The sequence below is a fragment of the Anabas testudineus genome, chromosome 15 (assembly GCF_900324465.2).
Source record: "Anabas testudineus chromosome 15, fAnaTes1.2, whole genome shotgun sequence".
Classification (NCBI taxonomy): domain Eukaryota; kingdom Metazoa; phylum Chordata; class Actinopteri; order Anabantiformes; family Anabantidae; genus Anabas; species Anabas testudineus.
This window is the reverse complement of record NC_046624.1, coordinates 3,806,892-3,821,690: the sequence shown is the minus strand read 5'-3', so window position 1 is coordinate 3,821,690 and position 14,799 is coordinate 3,806,892. Positions and strand designations below refer to the sequence as shown.

At 41.8% G+C, this 14,799-nt stretch overlaps 1 protein-coding gene across 1 annotated transcript in view; it reads right to left on the bottom strand.

Moving 5' to 3' along the window:
* LOC113159306 (inositol polyphosphate-5-phosphatase A) overlaps positions 1 to 14,799 on the bottom strand; it is a 121,597-nt gene that overhangs the window by 13,419 nt on the left and 93,379 nt on the right. Inside the window, exons 10-12 of the mRNA XM_026355928.2 lie at positions 8,358 to 8,453; positions 7,351 to 7,425; positions 1,126 to 1,199 (exon numbers count right to left, since the gene is read on the bottom strand). Coding sequence (XP_026211713.1) covers positions 1,126 to 1,199; positions 7,351 to 7,425; positions 8,358 to 8,453 — 245 coding nt within the window. The remainder of the gene's footprint in view (positions 1 to 1,125; positions 1,200 to 7,350; positions 7,426 to 8,357; positions 8,454 to 14,799) is intronic.

The following is a 14,799-nucleotide window of genomic DNA, read 5'->3' as shown; positions in this document are numbered from 1 at the left end:
AGCAGCACATTCATTCCTCCCTGTGGAGAGATGATTCAGTATTATATGGATAGGTGCAAAAGTCAGCCAGTGTAAAAGGACAATAAATCCAACTGTCACTTATGCAAAGTGATGTAAATGGGGTCCCTGATTAAGACACAGAGTCATTTAAAAAACAGGGACTAGCACAACCTTGACACACACACACACACACACACACCGAATCTCAAACTCACACTTTGATAGCTCTCTGTATCCCAAGACCCCTCTCTCTCTCTTTCTCTCTCTCACACACACATACACACACACACAGACAAACTAAAATCCCCCGCCGCCCTGCGCCTGCCACTAGAGCAGTTTATCAAGTAATTATTGTTTGATTACAGCGTTTCATTATCTGCACTGATTGAGTCACAACCGACGGCAAAGGTCAAGCGCCATTAACGCGCTGCTCGCGAAACATATTTCGGCGCCTGCCGCGTGTTTGCCCTCCCTCTCCTCTGAAAGGGCTAATTGCAAATGCATTTGTTTGAGGAAGAGGAGAGGAGACCACCCGCTCCGATCTCCCCCAAGTCCCACTGAGACGGAATATCAATGCAGCCAAAAGCCAACGCGCAGCAACACACACAACATGCATATACACACGGGAGCAGTTTGGGACCATATTCAATCATCCTTAATGTAACTGAGAGCTATCAAACAGAGATCCAACAGCTTTCATTAAACCATTTTGGCCAATAAGGGGGTGACTACAGACTCCTTATTTTACATATTAAAAATGAGTCCATATGGCCATGATCTGGTAAACATAATCACTACATGTTTCAACATGTGATAGAACACCTTAGAGCTGGTGTTTGCTCTATTCATGTCAATGATTCATTCTTTTCCATTCATTAATTTGGCTATCCAATGAGGTCCATGTGCAATTCAGATCCAAACTTAAGTTTCAAGTGAACTGACTATATGTTCTGTATGTTCGCAAAGCTGAAGCTTTGAATGGTTTAATATATTTGAGACCTCATGTCATGGAAGCAAAGACAGACAATCGGCGAATTCACAGAGTTGTGTAGTGATGCAGAGTTTTGTAGAATGAATGCAACAGTGTCAAACAAAGTTGTGTGTTGATATGAAATTTCTCTATACCTGGGTGGGAAAGAGATCTCCAGTTCATGCAGCCGGTCCTTGAACACAGACAGCTCTTTGTCAAACTCTAAAAGCTGTGGAAAGAAAAAAAAAGGAATGGTAATGAATAAAGGTATATTATTACTATTTCTGGCAGTTTAAATCAGATGGAAGAGAAGTGATTCTTAACATTTAGTCTGTTTTACATTCACATTCTCTAAAGGTTAGCTGGCACTAAAGGATGACATCACCATCTTTACTATTTTATCTATTAAACCCATATAACCAGTACTGGTGAAATATTGACCAGAGCTGACCAGTTGTGTGTGTGTATGTGTGTTAGTTATATTCTGTGGGGGTCTATCCCTTCACACTGACAGTGCATCCACACACTCTTCATCAATCATGTCTCCTCACCCAGCTGTACTCACTCACTAGAGTGTACACACACACTTCCCCCAATTTTCCCCCTTTTACAAAACCCATAAATCATTAGTGAAAAGCGCAATTAGTGGCTTCTTGTACACATTAATTATCTGGGAGATGAACAGGTAGCTTGGGCACCTGCATGACTGACTCCCTGAGAGACTGACAACGACGTTTCCAAGCAACCTCAGAGGACTAGCCCCGCCTTTTTCCTTTCACACAGAAAAGATATCATGACAGAGCTGACACGTGTTCGTTTAGTGGTAAATTGGGCTATTGTACATATTTCAAAAACCAGGCTACAATTATGGCCTGACAAATACCTCATCCTAGATGGTATCACACTGACAGCAGTAGTATAGGCAGCTTGACATTAATGACATTACATTGGTGTATTACATGCAGCAATATGTTGACGGCTAGATGATGAAGTATCAAGGTGGTGCTCATGGGTAATATTTGGAAGGACATCCCCACAAAGTGGAGACATGCTAGGAGGGAGGTGGATGTCATTTGAATACTGTATCAGTAGAAGGTAACTACAGTCTTCAATCTACATTGACATATTTATGTTGTGCATGTATGACCAAGCGTTGTTTGTCTTCACACCACTGGTGAGTACACATATATAAATAAGACAAAGTCCAGTAAGTGCCTTCACCGTAACGCTCTGTGTGTTTGTGTGTATGTGTGATTATGTGTCAGTGGTGTAGAACAGTGGCCATTACTTGCAGGCAGAGGGGCCTCCCAAACGAAGTCTCAGTGGTTCAGAAGGGCAGATGTGCTGCATTCATCAAACTCACACTGCCGGGGTCACAGGAGAGACTCACACACTGTGGATGAGGGATGGCAGAGCAGGGGATGCAACCCCACGCTCCACTGTACACCCCATCTCACCATACACCCACCCATTCCATCCTCTAGCGTGTGTGTTTAACCCTGACTGGATTTTTGAGGACGACAAAAATATTATAATATATTATATATAGTTTTCACAAAACCTGGTAATTCACTGTGAAACTGAAATGTATATTTCGTTGTATGCTTGCCAAGACACACCTCTTCCCATAGTTACTGTCCCAATGAATAGTAAGCGTTTTACTCTTGCTTTTGCAGTTTACAGTTATTAAAGTGGCAGATTTACTCATCATACTGTAGTAATCTTTGCATCAGTGGCTTTCTGATTTCAGACAGAAGCAGATTCTCGTCTTATTGTACATAAAGTACGTGTTGCTTCGATGAACCCAAACCCTGCTGTCCCTGGCCACCCTTAACTAAATTACTTGTTTAATTTGAAGGTACTGAAATGCACTGTGAAACATTTACTTATGTACTGTACTTAAGTAAATTACAGGTACTTGTATACAAATGTAACCAACTGTAGACGTCTGATCACAACAAGAGAACAATCTTGTTCTTTTTACTCCACATTTAAAACATTGTTACTTAAATAATTAATTTGAATTTGTTCAAAGTTTAACATTTTACACTGTAAAGATGATGATTTGCTGAAATTATGTACTGCTATAGATTATATGCCAGACGTATACAAGATCTGACTCTCGACCTCTCAGTTATGACTATAAAATACTGATTAGACATTAATGAATTAGTATTAAAATGACTATACTAGTTTAACTATATTGTAAAGGATGTTCAATGCATGATTTATTTATATCCTGCATTACTGAAACTTTCAGGATCTAAATACCTTCTAATTCTGTAGAAAGTGACCAACTTAAACATACAGCCAAAACAACCAAAGAGCTTTTTAACAGTGAAGAGACACAATATCACTGAGTGAGATGTATTGCATTTGAAGATGATAAGACTAAAGGCTGAAAGATCGCACAACAACGAAAGCTGAAGGCAGCTGCAGTGAAAGCCTGAGAGAGCCTCACCAGGGAACTTTCTATAGGCACAGAACACCTATAGATAATCTATGAATTACTGTATGGTGGCTCTGTACATGTTCACAGGTGTGATTCTATTTGTTTGAGGTAAAGCACCTCAGATTACCACCTCAGAGTGTGCCTGTTTAAACAGCAGAGGAGGAGCAACATATGGCTGTGTGTATCTATGAAGTGTGCCTTAAGTGAATGCTGAGCAATTCTTTCAGGTGAACACATTTCACACTACATTTCATTCCAGGTCAAATTAAGCATAATGCTCTACTGCTTTGTTGGGTCAGTGGTTTTAAAGAAGCTGCTTATACTGGTTCAAGGCCTTGTGGCATTATAAAGCCAAGAGAAGTCCGTCAACCACAAATGACCTTGGGAGCTGCTGAGGTGATACCACTCTGGCTATATCACAGAAGGAAAAAGATGGAGAAGTGTCTGGGTAAAAACCACCCTGTCATAGCCCCAAATTTCTCTTTGCTTGGACGATCAGCAGCCTCCTAAATCAGAGAAGAGGTGATGGTTAAGAGGCAGGAAGTTCAGGGGGGAGAGAGAAGTAGGAATACAAGGTCTTTGGCCTCCAACTGTCCCTCTCACTGTGCTGGTGAGTTGTCCACCACCTGTAATTGTGCTTTGATTTACGTGTTGTCAAATATCCCCTGTGACAACACCTGCTGCCATTAAAACCCATCAATAAATGCTGGGGTGAAAGGTCATTTAATTTGATTTTTACACCTCACACTTGGCTTTCATTGCATGGACCATATTTTTCCTTCTTTTTATGGGATCTTTATTATTTTGTGTGGAAAAGCAATAAACTGCCTTTGACAGTGGGGGCCGATTGGTGTAGAGAGGGGCCGGTCCAACCAAAAATTCAACGCTACAGTACACCAACGCCTGTTCAATTATGTAGATGACATGTGATTTCTCATACAATGATCGGAATATGTCAAAATGTCCACTGGACAATCACAGAGAGTCAAACAAGGGCAGTAAAAACTAAGGTTAATGACAGAAGCTGTATAAAAGTGCATTTGATTTATTATACATGTATGCCATCAAACATCAGAAGGCTAAGAAAGCAGCCAGTGCTTTCATAATACAAGAGTTAACCTAAGACAATGTAGTCTGTAGAAATCCTGTGGGGTCAGATTTTATGAGGCACGGCTTCTGTGTTGTCATTAAGGGTCCTGGCAGGTAAAATATGAAACAACTTTGAGTTGCAGCATCATTTGTTTTTTTTGTTTTTTTTATGTTTGTCTCGTGTTTAAAATGTCTCTGGGCTTTCTGAGTAATGCTGAGAGCTACACTGCCAGCATGACAAAGAGAGGCAGGCCAGACAGAAAGGGTTCATCACTTACTACAGCTAGTACACAAACACACCCTCCTCTCCTGGTCCCCCATCTGCCGACACCACACTGATAAAGTTACAATAAAGGGATACTGAAACAAAATCAATGGGGATGGAAGAGGGGGACGGACCTGTGGGTGTGTGCTGCTGTGGGGGGGGGGGGCTGTGCAGGTCTAGAGAAGCACAGCACAAACACACCCAGTATGCATGTGCACACATGCACACACGTACACACACACACGTACACACACACACACACACACACACACACACACACACACACACACACACACACACACACACACACACACAGTCACGCTCCTCCCATCTTTCCACTGGAGCAAGGCCCCTGGGTGCCCCCTGATGCCACGAGCGCCCAGAAAATTTAATCTTCCCAAATACTCATCAGGGCTCTCCATCGTCCTGCCATGACAGCACCGGGGATAATTAATTATACAATTTCGATGGGAATATCGACTAAACAAACCTATTAATCATAGCAAAAGTCAATAGGCATGGACACATTCAATCATGTCCCAGCCAATGATTACTCCTCTCAAAATACAATAATTATTTTCAAGAGCTGCCTCGAATTAAATTTCTGTCAAGCTGGTACAAGTCTTGCAGTTGATGAAGGATGCAATGGATTTTTTTTTCTTTCCCCGTCCCCAGTGGAGGAGTGTGAGGAGGGACATTTATCCTTTTGGAAAGGTAGTTTGTTTTATAAGGATCATAACATGGTGTGTTTAACTAGACCATGACCATCAGATTATCTCTGATGCCCCCATTATGTCATCCATCTTGTCTGGCTTGGCAAGGAGGAGGAGGAGTAAGAGGAGGAAAGGGAGGATGGGAAGAGGAAATGACTGGGTACTTCAGCTTCCTCCAGCTACTGTTACACGGTCATGGTTCCCACTTATTTCTGGTGATCAAATTCACTGACTCTCTCACGTCTTGCAGTACAACGCCCAAGGTCATTACCTGCCAGTGTCCAAACTCTAAATACAGCTAAATACTGCCCTATTCTGCTGTTTTGACCTGAGTTTGACCATTATAGAGAAACACAGGAAATGCATTAAACGACCACATCTACAACTGAAATTGTGTCGCCAAAAATTAGTTAACCCTCAGAACTTCACTTCAAATTGTTTTTAAGATCCCAACGTTTCTGAATAAACCAAATATTGAGAGGACCAAGTGCAACAATGTAGTGGGCACAGGAGGCTGCTATAGAAGAAGAAGTCTAACATGGTTGTGTGTCAAGAGGTTACAGTTTCTGTATGTCACTGTTGTAAAGCACACGTGCTGATTTTTACTTTTTATTTTATTTATCAGTGTGTGTTGAAAGGAGGTGGAGATGTAATGTCTGGGTCGGTTTTCCCCTCAAACCAAGGAGCCAATCAGCAAGAAGGAGGTGCACACCAGCACAATATAGAGTTTCAAAAAAAAAATAGAGAGGCACGTGCCAGCAGCCCTCAGGCTCGGTGACGTAACAGGGGTTATGTAATAGTATGATAACTATTTTTCCTCTACATGAAAAAAAAGCTGTGGAATACATCTCTTTCTAGAATTAACATAAAACACAGAGCATTCGCGTTTAGGAAGACTGAAGCTAGATTTATAAAAGTAAATGTGTTTTCGTTTATGAGCAGGGTTTTATCAAAGAAAAAGTGAAGAATAAGCACATCAACAGGATGCAAAAGGATAAGACTGCCGCTGGAAAACAAATCTGTATATACACTTTTCTGTATATTCTATGTGTTACTTGATACCAGCTTTGTTCTACAGTTGTAGTAATATAGCAAATGCAGCATTCCACTGTTATACATGAAGCAAACCCATGTGGAGAACCAGAAGGTCAATAATACATTTCACTCTGATCCACAATTACCTTGATATTAAACTTTTGTAAGTTTATAATTTTCCAATGAAAACAATAAATATTGATTTATCCCCTACAACTCATATAATGTTTTTACATTATATGGCCAAGGGCATAAATAAGCTCTGTGCCTCCAGTCTATGACACAGTCCAGTCTGTTAATGTAGGTGTGTGTGGGTGTGTGCAACCCTCATGTGGATTTTAATAAGGTCTAACTTTGAGTTACTTAATGTAATATATAGCCATATAAAAGCTTAAGTGTGTACTGGGTGTTTCTCTTCTGTAGACAGTCAAAGCTCATTTCATCTACACACAACTTGGGCTCTATGTGGATATGTGAGTGATGTGAGGCCATCATCTATAACATCTGCATTAGGTCAGGTCAGCAGCTGCACAGAACTTTTCTGCCCATATACCTTTACACCACCCTTTCTGTATCAACTATTCAAATATGAAATGCCTCCAAATCATGTTTAGTAGCTGCAAAAAAAATCTTTTGATTTTCAAGCTCCTGATCTCCCCCTTTAACAGACAATCAAAATGTATTAAAGAGCATCTGTTTTGACAATGCAGTGGAAAAATAAAGTCTATAAAGTCAACAAGAAAAATTAAACCTGTAATAAACTACAGGAGGAGCGATAACAGTCAGTGAATATATAAATGGTTAGGAAGAATAAGAGGTGACTTACTGAGGTCCCATTGTTTTCCCGGAAAACGTCCTGGTTGACATAATTAAAGAGCTTCTTTTCAAGTTGAAGAATAACCTAAATCAGAGGCGAGAGAGAAACAGTGTTCTGATTAATACCGATAGCAAAGTGAACTGCCCTTTGCAATTAGAGCACTAATGACCAGCAGTGTGCTGCAGTGGCAGACAGCACAGTTAATTCTACATGTGTCTCACTGATGCATCACACCAATTCATATCACATCACATGTTAACGCAACCTATCACCTCACATTAAGATCTAAGTCCAAAAGTGGAATTTGCAACAAGCAGTATAGAGGCATCATAGTATTTATCTTGAGGTCTGATTACACCAGTGTTTAAAATGACAGTGAAATCGCAACAACCATATTTGCATACAAAATACATCCACACAAATATCTGGAGAGACCAAAACAGGGGACGATATTGTTGATGATTCGCCATGTTCACTTAGATAATTAACAGCTTCAGAAAGTTATGAGACAGGAATTGGTGGGTGAAAATAACCTGGGTCCTGATTTTTAATTTAGTGCCATGTCCTCCTGTTTAATAACTCTGTAACTAATGACTGTTCATGCTGGTTCTGCTTGCTGCTGTGTTAGGCCAGGGATATACTTGCTGGTATCTATGCTCTTCCATACATGTCGCCCCCACGTGGCAATGCATATGCTAGAGACATTATAACTAGGTGCTAGTCAGCCTCCTCCTGGATTAACTTTTAAATGCTGACATTATCTAAGCCTATTCGTTGGTAAACAGAAAGTACCTCCCTGGTCTTTTACAGTTTAGTTTACAGCTACAGTAGTTTACCAACTGACCCTGCATGTCTGCAGCCTATAGAAGAGATAAATTCAGGTGTATTTCACTCCGCCTCTTACTTGTGTGTCTAGGCCTTAAGACAAATTTGCCATTATTAAAACAACATAAATTCAGTTTCCAGATTCCTGTTCATCTTAATGAGGTTATGACAGGTCAGTACTATGAGCTTACCTTTCGGTCATTATCACTTTCTCTGAATATTAGCTTGTCAACTTCATTGGTGTCGGCGGCTCTGACTGTCTGCATGGTGGCAGTGGAGCAGAGACTCTGGAGATGACATAAGAACAGAGAGGCTGATGACAAAGATCGGGAAAGAATGTTCAGATCTACACCAATTAGCAATACTGTATGCGTGCTCAAAAAAAAGGTAAAATAACCTAACTATTATTTAATTTGCACTTTTATTTTATTTAGTTATAAAGATGTTCAAAAAGTAACAAGAATACCAATCGCCCACAGGATTACACATATACACACACATACCCTGACTCTGGTGGCTTAAAATGCTCTGAGAGAAACCTATTACTGGAGTCTGCATACACTAAACTGTGCCACATTTGAATGATTTTTAAAGAACCACCCCACACACTATCTATGTACTGACCCCATGGACTGTGTGCATGGTTAAATTCCCCTTTGTGGACTCTTTTAACAATTAGTTAAACATTCGACCATCTGTGTTTGAAGACATTTGAATGAGGTAATCCCTCAGCCAGTGGTTCCCATAACACATGGCAGAGACTGGGTGACCTGATTGAAATTCAAAGCACAGATTAGATAATCGGGTCAAGCCAATATAGCGAGCAGAAAAGGGCCCTTTACACCGAAATGTCACAAATCAGTCCTGCTTCGGCCACGTAGAAATGGCACACCAGATCTGAACAAACACGGTGCCATGAGAGAAAGTGGAACAGCTCTCTGCAACCCCCCCACCCAACTGCCTCAACCCCATTCCTTCATGCTCAACCTCCCCCTACCCAAAAGCAACTTTCTAAAGCCCTAACAAATCGCTCCATCTTTCACTCATTTAGGCCATCCAAATGCAGGGTCAATATGGTCCCCTGGCAGCCAAATGCTAATGCGCTTAAGTGTGCTTAAGCAGCTTTGTGCAATGAATAGGCCAAAGAAGGAGCTAGTGAGAAGGGCAAGAGATACTATCCTTGTCAAAAAGTCATTGTAGCCACAGCTAGCAAAGACAATCACAGAAAATTATTTTTTGCCGCCTCTGGTTAGAACCAAATGTGGTCGAGTGGTATACTTTGGGTTCTGTACAATTCTTTTGCATTTCAAATACAAGCAGCATTAACTAGCTTTTCAGAAGGTGTAACAAAGATTGGGAGTTTCACATTTAAAATATATAGATTCAATAAACTTTGATGTGTTTGGATTCTACAAGCTTATGGTTTTATGAGTCTTCCAACCAAACCTCTGTTTGGTTGGAAAACTTCCGTTTTGCAAATCCAAAAGTCAGTCAAGCAAAAATTCCTACCAACTCACTGTTATAACTGAAGCCAGATGCTCACAGTGCTTAGTGCCACAATCAGCATCGATATTTAAAAGACCACCCATTCATGTTCAAAAGATTTTGATAATGAAGTCAGCAAGGCTTGGAAAAAAAAAAAAAAAAAAAAAAAGCCTTTACTAATCATGCAGCAGCAAATATGCACCAAAATAAGCATGTACGTGCAAATGCATACAGATGCAAACATGTATAAGACTATATATATATAGGTAAGAGTAGATAAGAGTGGGATGACATCATTGCAAGTAAGATAACTGAACCACAGATTTTGTACTTGTGTTAGGCTCTACCTTGTGCCAAGAGTGTTACTGCAATGAAGGTTCAATTAGGAAAGAAATACAATTAGCTAATGCAGCTATTTGTTGTGGGAAAATGTCTTTTCCTCAAGTTGAGCAGACCCCACATTTCTGGGTGAATTAAATAGTTAGCTTCAAGAATCCTAATGCAGATTTTGCATGTGGTTCATTCCAAAAACTGCAGAGCACAGATCCAGTCAGATAGACTTGATTTATTCAAGGTATGTATCACATATATTTAATATTTTTTAATGTCAAAATAAATACTTGGAGTAGAGGTCTTTAGATATCCTGGGCTGGACCTCTACATACTGCTGGATACTGAGGATACTGACATGTGATTGATTCACTCATGAGTTCATCGACTGACCAATCAGTGTGTCAGTGCGGTTGGTGGTGGCTGATTGCAACCTATTGATCACAGCTCTCCCACTGTCGTCTTCTGTGAAAAACATCCCCCTCCTCCAACACACACACATGCGCGCACACAAACACACACACTTCCGCCAGGCATCAGTCCTCCCTGATAGCAGCGTCTCTGTCACTAAGTTTTGTCCACCTGACACTGGAAAATGAGACCCCCATGCTATCATTCTAGGCTGTGTGTATAGTGACGCCTCCTAACTACTGCCAGCAGAGCCCAGGTGCCTGTGCAGGAACTCTTAACAGATCTGTCTGTTTATTTAATTTGGTTGCAACTAGCGCCTGATGTGATACATGTCAATAATAGACTGGAGAAGGTAGAGAGGAAGATAGGGAATGGGGGAATGTACTGCTTGTCACACACTCTAATCTTTTGCTGGACGTCTTTAGCTTTGATTATGGCACACATTCGCTGTGGCAACGTTTCGATAAACTTCTGCAACATCACAACATTTATTATAGTCCAGAGTTGCAATTTTAAGATAAATTTAAGATTTTATATTGATGAGTCTTCTCCAGCAGATCCCAAAGATTCTCAATAGGGTTAGGGTCTGGACTCTGGTGGCTGTCAGGAACAAGCATCTGTAGCCCAGTGGACAGTAGGGATATCGACACTCCTCTGGGCTCCCTAAGTGATCCCACAAAGTGACTTGGCATTACGTGTCTGCATTATGGGTCACAGGTCAACACAGTGTTTGTAGAGGGCCAGAGGCCAGGGGCTGGGATGAGAGGTTGCAAAGGAAAGCACTGGCTTTGTGCATCACTGGAGGATAATCTCATGACTGTCGAAGGAGGAAGTGGCTGTTTAAAGGAGCTCTCTATTCCAGCTGCTCTCCTTAGAAGAGAGGTTAAAGCAATCTGTCCCACTTCAAGGGGCAAAGACACACACGCATTCAAGCCTTCTGTCTCTGGTCCAGGCAACAGATGGAGGAGATCCACTGTGCCTGGAACTAAGAAAACCCACACACAGCAGCATGGCATTTCTGACAGTGTAGAAGTGAAATAAAATGGCAATGACACACATTGCAAATAACTATAATGGAATCAATTAGGTAGGGAAAATGTGAGACCATGTACAGAGAGAGACAGAGAATGAGTGGACAATAAGCTAACTGTTTATTCTTCATTACAAGAGGCATGGGACAGGGGCTCCCCTTTGTGTCAGCAGGGGCACTGGCATTGTCAGAACGCGCCATTATTTTCTCACTGCCAAGCAAAGGGAGGCTGCCAACTGGGTTAAGGTGTGCAAAGGCAACAACAAATTTGGCCTCCTGCTTTGCTGCCAGCTATTACACAGGAAAGCCAGTAAATCAGCTGTGACCCTCAACACCTAATCTGACTGGACACAAGCCAGAGTTATCCACTTCTGTCTCCCTGTGGCCGGCTAATTTAATGCTTCCAAACACAGTGGATTTATCATTGACACACCCAACAAGCTGGGGATTCAACATAGAAAAGAGGTGAGAGTGGACACACTATCACCAGCATAGTTAGCCTGTGTGTGACCCACTGGTCAAATGCTGACCCTAGTAAACCTGGCCTGTGTCACCCTTAACAGCAAGCAACTCACAATCAAACTCTCACCCCTTCCCATGAACTCGCTGAGCTGTGTGAGAGCTGCCAGTGAGGGTTGATGGCAGTGTGTGCGTCGTAGGAGGTCTCCTAACCTGCCACGCCCTCGCCAAAAATGAGCTTGGAGAGGTAAGAGGGCGTGCAAGGTGGTGATAATGTGCCCTATTTATCTTGTGCATTATAACATCTGGGAAACTTCTCTAAAAACAAAGGCACGCATTGAGAGCTGCCATTCTGGCTTTACCTTCAGAAACTGGCCAAAAGCATTTGTCCCCTTGCAATGGATAATGGACAGGCCACAAATCATTCAGGACAACAGGACGGAGGGGTGTGCGTGTGAGAGAGAAACTGAATGTATGTGTATGTTTTGTGTGAGTGTGTGTGTGTTCCCCCCTGGTATTTAACTTCTCTGCTGGCCCATTCTACAGGGCCCCGCAGGACAAATTGCCCTGCATGGTTGTCTTTGAGAGGCAGTGCGGCGCGCAGAGAAAGGGACAGGGCTGAAACACAGGGAACAGGCCTATAAAAATTCATCACTTTGACCCTGGTGACCTCCTACTACTGGGGGGTTACACAGAGACACACACACGCACAAACAGATGCACAAGCATGCATTTGCCCACCCACCAAAACTCATAGTCTGGCCTGGGAGCATCAATTTGGAAACTATCTCCAAACATTTAAAATAAAGCTTTATAGTAAGTGAAACCCAAAGTAAGCCTCCTGATCTCTCTGTATCTTTCTCTCAAACATGCACATTAGCAGACACAATGGCTGTGAAAAAGCCTTCTACACAGGAAAAGGCCACCAGATGCCTCATTGTGACTGTGTCTCTGTGTAAAGTAGAGGCAGTAAAAGGAGGGTGGGTTCTCCTCTGGTGTATTAGTCCCAGTAAGAGGAGGGCATTGTCTCAGGCCAGGCTCTTGACACATTACTGCCACCTGTACAAAGAAAACTTAATGAGAGATTTAATCTGAGAAACGTCCCCTGCCACTTTTAGTCAGCACTTTGAAACCAACTGCGGCAGATGTCTGCAAGACTGTTTAACGTACCGGCTTCTCTTAACCTCTCAATAAGACCATGCATGACTAAATTGCTCTTAATGTGGCATTCATTTGAATGTTGTTAGCAGCAGTTGTCATGCTCCCGAAAGGAAGCTTTGTAATCTCCAGAAGTAACCAGCAGTGCTGCAGGCATTCATGTTTTCTTTTTAATGCCCCAGATTCAAAAAGAACATTTATCCTGTTAATGAGGAAACAACTCCACATTCAAACATGAAGCAATCACTGTAGCACATTTAAATATAGTCAACCGCAGTGCTGTTGATGGAGTATAAACACTTACTAAGCACCTGAAAACACTGCACTCTCATTCAATTTACCTATTGCACCATAGCTCCAGCTGGAAATCAATTAAAGGAAACATAGAGTGAGGTAATTTGTCGCTGCTGAGTCAATTACAAATTATTGAAAACTTAATCGGTGATTAGTGACAGTCTAATAGGAATGTAGTTTGTTGAGTTCATTACGCTTGTATTTGATAAAAATTAAGACTGAACAATTATTGAAAGTCTAATTCTATGCAGCTGAAATAGTTCTGGTTATCTGATAAGCTTGGTTAGCACTGTACACAATGTTTGCGACAGTACATTTTGTAAATGCTACAGTGAATTGTTCAAAAGTTAAATTAAAATTGTCAACCTATTAGTCAAATTCACTAAATGAACACAAATTTTCACCAATTAAAATGTATATATAGGGCAATGATAATGACGTATATATATATATATATATATACATATATATATGTAGATCATTTTTGTTTTACATTTTCTTTCCTTTAGCAACAGTTGAGATACCTAAGAAACTGATGACTTTTTTTTAAGCAGGCAGGTGACCAGTCTTCCTTGCAGGGAGAAGAAGACACCGGTGAGGCACAAAACCCTGTCATCCAGGGTGAGAGAGAGGTGTAATTCAGCCAAGGAAAAGGAAAAGAGGAAGGTACCAGAGGGGAGGAGGGGTCTTGACACCCCACCACAGGGTGCTAGGCAACCATCTAGTGGGTGGGCTTTGTGATACATTTTACCAATTTTTCATGCCCTCCCTCTTGATGTGACCCCACTCAGGTCCTTTTATGCCCCTGACAGCTCTGCACAGGAAAACATGCTGCCGCTCTGATAGCATGAAATCGGGAACAAAGACCCCCAGGGAGAGGAGAACAGGGCCACTGAGGCACGCTGTGCTCTGGTCCCGCCTGGCTCTGGACACAAACAGATGTTAGGCCAGCCCCGGCTCTCTCTGCCTCCTGAAAGAGGAGGCCCTGTCGGAGAAATGGGCCAGAAATGCATTGTTTTGGCCCTCCTCTAAGACAAAAAGTGGAGCCACTCCTTCTGAAAGGCCCTGGCAATATGGCCGTCACAGATAAATCACATAAGGGGGACTGGGAGAAAGGCCCATGAATTCTCAATGTGGCCCTTAATAGGCCCTCTTAAATATGATGGGATATTTGTGTGCGGATGTGAATGGAGCCCGGCGACTTTAATGTCAGTGGGCAGAGTTGTTTAAAAGCTCATGGTGCCAACACTGGGTTTACAGCTGTGTTACAATGAGCCATTCTGTAGGAACATCATTCTGCTGCTGACAGTAAAGATTCACACTGAGATATCTATAGGCCAAGTTGTTTAAATAATTCTGGCACTTCTACTGGCTTCCTTAACAACACCACAGCATTTTACCATCACTCTTCCTCTTTAATTTTATCAAAAAATACACTACAGGCACTAGATGATTTGAACTGAAGT